Here is a 4796-nt window from a genome sequence, read left to right as displayed (position 1 = left end):
CTTATAAACACTTTTTGAATTGACCAAAACGCTCTGCTTAAAAAATATTTTAACTTAAAAACGTCTGTGTCCAAACTAATAACACAACTTATTTGAAACGAGTTAAACAAATATAGTAAACTGGGTGTTTAAGTCTAATGAGAAGAATGTCAAAGTTGGGAAACTACAGAGTAGCACTAGCACTTCCCGCTATCTCCTCTCTCTTATTTCTCCTATAAAAACGTTTCTTCCATTCAACCTTTTTCTCTACTCAATTTCACTCACATTTCTACAGAGAGAGCTCTGCTTTTCATCTCTCCAATGGCAATTTATTGGAGATCCTATCTTTCTCTTTCTGCATTGCTACTTGTGATGCTACTAGTCATCAATGTCACTCCCGGTTACAGGTAATTGAACCCTTTCCATTGATTCATAAGCTTATTTTTGACAATGTCGAAGCAAACAACTTGAATTTCTGAATTCGAATGTGTTACATGAACGACTCTGTTTCTGATTAGATTGCGTGAATAGCGAAATTATTATGATTTGCTCATTGGATGTACCTTTTTTTTTCATTTTCAGTGCTGAAGAAGCAGAAAAATTCCAGAGCTTAAAGAACTTGACAATGGCGAATAGGTAGATTTTTGATATTCTTTTAACATCTCGTTATTAAATACCATTTGATTTGCTCTTCATATGATATAGCTGTGCATGTAGTAGTATTGGTAAGTTTTAATGTGCATCCGAAAACACAATCCTGATCGTATAGATTGGATCAGGAAAAAAATTGGTTCTATAATTCTGTTAAAAAACCCCTACGATCGGTGACTCTAAATTAGAGTAAATAATTTGCCTGATAACGATTTGCTCCTTCACCGTCATATGCAGCATTGAATTTGTTAAAGAATGAAAAAAGTCTCATATTGATGGTTAATGCTAGCTTTTGGAGTGTGAGTCAGATCCAAGACATAATTTTACAGAATTCTTTTCATTTTGCCTGAAATTGGGCGTTGAATTCATTATCTATACTTTTCATTTTGTATTAGCAAATCAAGGCTCAATTTCGATGGTTCTGTTCCTAACATTCAATTTTCTATTTCAAATTTGCAGTTTAAGTGAAGAAAATGTACCAAACCATGAACATGCTGTAGATGATCCAGAAAAGGTGGTTTCAATGGTAGACATGTAAGTTCTCTCTGCTTTCTCTATCATCAGAATGCTAATATTTCATCACTAGTATTAAAAAATTCCCAATGAATATTCTATATTTATTTTCCCTATTCCCTTTACCTATCTGCTTTCATGTGCTTACATAAATGAACTGTACTAGAAGTAATTAACCCCTCACATGATCCATATACATCATCAACACAAAATTAAATGCATTGCCCCAGTTACTACACAATTTACCCCTCCCCACCTACTCATTTTTCACTAAATTCATCCCCTGTCAATTCTCTTGTTTGATTCATTACTGACAGTAAAGAATATATAGCACATGCAATGTGCCAACCGCCCTAAGTCAGCTTTTATGAGCCCGATTAATTAAACTAATCCTGTTATTAAGTTAATCAGAAAATTCAGTTTAAATATTTGCTTCGAGTTATGTGATAGGAGTACTTTATAGTATAGGCAGGCATCCAATCCGGTATTAGTAGGGAACTCGAAATACCTTTTTGGAGAATTTAATCATTGATTAGCAAGGCCATGTTATGTTGTAGTATCTCCTTTTTGTTTTCACATGGTCTTTGTTGTCAGATCCGCACATTTTGCTATGTTTCATGTGTCTTTTTCTTTCATGTTATCTATGGATTATGTTGGAAGTAGCTTTACATACCAAGCACATTGTTGGTTCAGTTTTGTGTTAACTTATCTTTCAATCACCCTCTTTATCTTAAATCACAGGTCCCCTATTTGCTTCACGTGACCAGATTTAGCTAACCATCAAAGATTAGCCAAATAGTATATTGTACTTGCACTTGTATTTTGTGGCAAAGTGAATGAGCGATCAGATCTGAGCTCACACCAGTAAATCCAAAGATCCAGCAGCTGGCTGAACTGACATACACATGCCCATATTAAATGACACTCGTATTTTAATAAAGATTAATTACCCTACCGACATTATAGATGCATTTATCAGCCCACCTTATAGATTTATTAATTGCACAAGGCAAACGGAAAGAGGTACCAGTTCCGTAATGACCGTATTCTCCATCCCCACTTGTATCACTTTAATAACTAACTACTTCACCTCAAAGGCATTACTAAATTTGTTCATATATGTCTAATCAGCCAATTTTTATTTTTCTCAGCGACTTGCTAACTTTAATCATGTGAACAGAGCTAAATTAAATTGTTGATTATACAGGAGCATTAGGAATAGTACAGAGAGGAGGAAATTGGGTTTTTTCTCATGTGGAACTGGAAATCCTATTGACGATTGTTGGCGTTGTGACCGTAATTGGCAACGTAACCGCAAGCGCCTAGCAGACTGTGCTATTGGCTTCGGACGTAATGCTATTGGTGGCCGTGATGGCAAGTACTATGTTGTCACTGACCCAAATGATGACGACCCTGTAAATCCCAGACCTGGAACACTTCGTCATGCTGTAATTCAGGACAGACCGTTGTGGATAGTGTTTAAACGGGATATGGTTATTACACTTAAACAAGAGCTAATTATGAATAGTTTCAAGACAATTGATGGACGTGGTGTCAATGTTCATATTGCCAATGGGGCTTGTATTACTGTCCAATTTGTTACTAATATTATTATACATGGCATCAATATTCATGATTGTAAGCCAACTGGTAACGCCATGGTACGTAGTTCACCGAGTCACTTTGGATGGAGGACAATTGCTGATGGAGATGGCATTTCCATTTTTGGGTCTAGCCATATTTGGGTTGATCACAACTCTCTTGCCAACTGTGCTGATGGCCTAATCGATGCTATCATGGGATCCACTGCAATTACCATCTCCAACAATTATTTTACACACCATAATGAGGTGATGTTATTAGGCCACAGCGACTCCTATGTTAGAGATAAGATTATGCAGGTGACTATTGCTTACAACCATTTTGGTGAGGGTCTCATTCAGAGAATGCCAAGGTAAAAATTGTTTTGTTCCACTTGTTAACATTTTTGTTCTCTGTAAATTCTTGTGCTAAAAAGTATTACCAATTGATCGATATGCAGGTGTAGACATGGTTATTTTCATGTGGTGAACAATGACTATACACATTGGGAGATGTATGCCATTGGTGGCAGCGCTTCTCCTACGATTAACAGCCAAGGCAACAGATATCTCGCCCCGGCCAACCCTTTTGCCAAACAGGTTAATTTCAGTCTTTTGCATCTTCTCTTTTTGGGGGTAATTAGTTAATTAAGTATAACACTAATGACTAAGGTTAATCTGTTGCTAAGTTCGGTGGAACTCATACTATGGACTATAAATCGGAGCTTTAAATGATTCATTTTGGACTCTAAAGCAAGGACTTTTTGGTTGGCAGGTGACACATAGAGTGGAGCAATCAGATGTGTGGAAGCATTGGAACTGGAGATCAGAGGGAGACCTTATGCTTAATGGAGCCTTCTTTACACCATCTGGACATGGCGCTGCAGCCAGCTATGCTAGGGCTTCAAGCTTAGCAGCAAAGGCATCTTCCCTGGTTGGCACTCTTACTTCAAATGCTGGTGCACTTTCATGTCGCAGGGGCTACCAATGTTAATGTCTAATACATTGACACAACCACACATTACCTTTACCTGTCCGGTGAAATTGTCGTGTAATCTAGCCAATTTTATACCTTCTTTACCTTGCATCCCTTTCTAAACGCCTCACCAGAAAGATACATATGTTTCTTTTATACATTAAAATGATTCGAACCCTTCTTGTCTAGTGTTTCATCTGTCTAATGTAGCAACACTCAACCCAGCCCTGCCTCAACGAGAAAATTTTAACTCAGAGGATCTGTGGAGCTGGTGTTGAAGTGTTGTACCCTACACATCATATTTCTCCTTAGTCATTCCCTTTCTCTTCTACCACGTTTGCTTAAAATCTTGATAACCAACTACTTGTCTTGCTTACGGTTGATAGGAGCATTCAGAAACATAGTACCAAAGAGATTGCAGAAAACATGCACAATAAAAAAAAAAGACAATGAAAGCTGATTTTTCTGGTTTATTGTTAAACATGTTTAGCATTAAGTGTTGAAACTGGCATCTTATATAATGTAATTATTATGGTTTTCCTTCATAATTCAAGTTATTTCTGCCTACTTTTTATCACTTTCCCCCTATTTAATTTTCTATAAATGTCACTAAAAGTTGAATTATTATGATGGCAATTACAGTTTTGCTTCACCTTAATTATCAGTATTGCAGTAAATGAATTTTTGGAGAGGGGTAGTCATTATTTAAATTAGATTGGTTTTGACTTTTAAGGTTTAACTTATTGTACTTTTGAAATTATGAGTTCAGACTAAATGCTTGTTGAAACTTTAGTGATTTAATTTTTCACATAAATATTTAAATCGTGGGTCAAAAAATATTGGATTCTATTGAGATCTTAGCACAGGGGCTGCATCCACCACGATATGGATGCCACAAGAATTGCATGTGAGATTAGACAGGCGGTACATGCCTATTCTTTACCTACAGAACATGCCATTTTCTTGCCCATAAGTATCTTGCAGGCAGCATACAGCCATGTGAAGTACTTCACCATTCATCCCTGGATCCGGCACCAAAACAAGCACTTTTTGAATTCTAAACACCAAAAGGGACCTCTCTCTAAAAACACACACCA

The 4796-nt window shown here is 36.7% G+C and overlaps 1 protein-coding gene across 1 annotated transcript; it reads left to right on the top strand.

The window, feature by feature from the left end:
- Window positions 1-243: 243 nt before the first annotated feature.
- LOC125870930 (probable pectate lyase 8) lies at window positions 244-4284 on the top strand. The gene is made up of 6 exons (XM_049551480.1): window positions 244-386; window positions 562-615; window positions 1090-1164; window positions 2351-3097; window positions 3185-3323; window positions 3499-4284. The coding sequence occupies exons 1-6, from the start codon at window positions 301-303 to the stop codon at window positions 3715-3717; spliced, it is 1320 nt and encodes a 439-aa protein (XP_049407437.1). The 5' UTR covers window positions 244-300; the 3' UTR covers window positions 3718-4284.
- Window positions 4285-4796: the final 512 nt, after the last annotated feature.

The sequence above is a fragment of the Solanum stenotomum genome, chromosome 7 (genome assembly GCF_019186545.1).
Source record: "Solanum stenotomum isolate F172 chromosome 7, ASM1918654v1, whole genome shotgun sequence".
Lineage (NCBI taxonomy): Eukaryota > Viridiplantae > Streptophyta > Magnoliopsida > Solanales > Solanaceae > Solanum > Solanum stenotomum.
The sequence above is the reverse complement of the archived record's forward strand: the minus strand, read 5'-3'. Positions and strand labels throughout refer to the sequence as shown.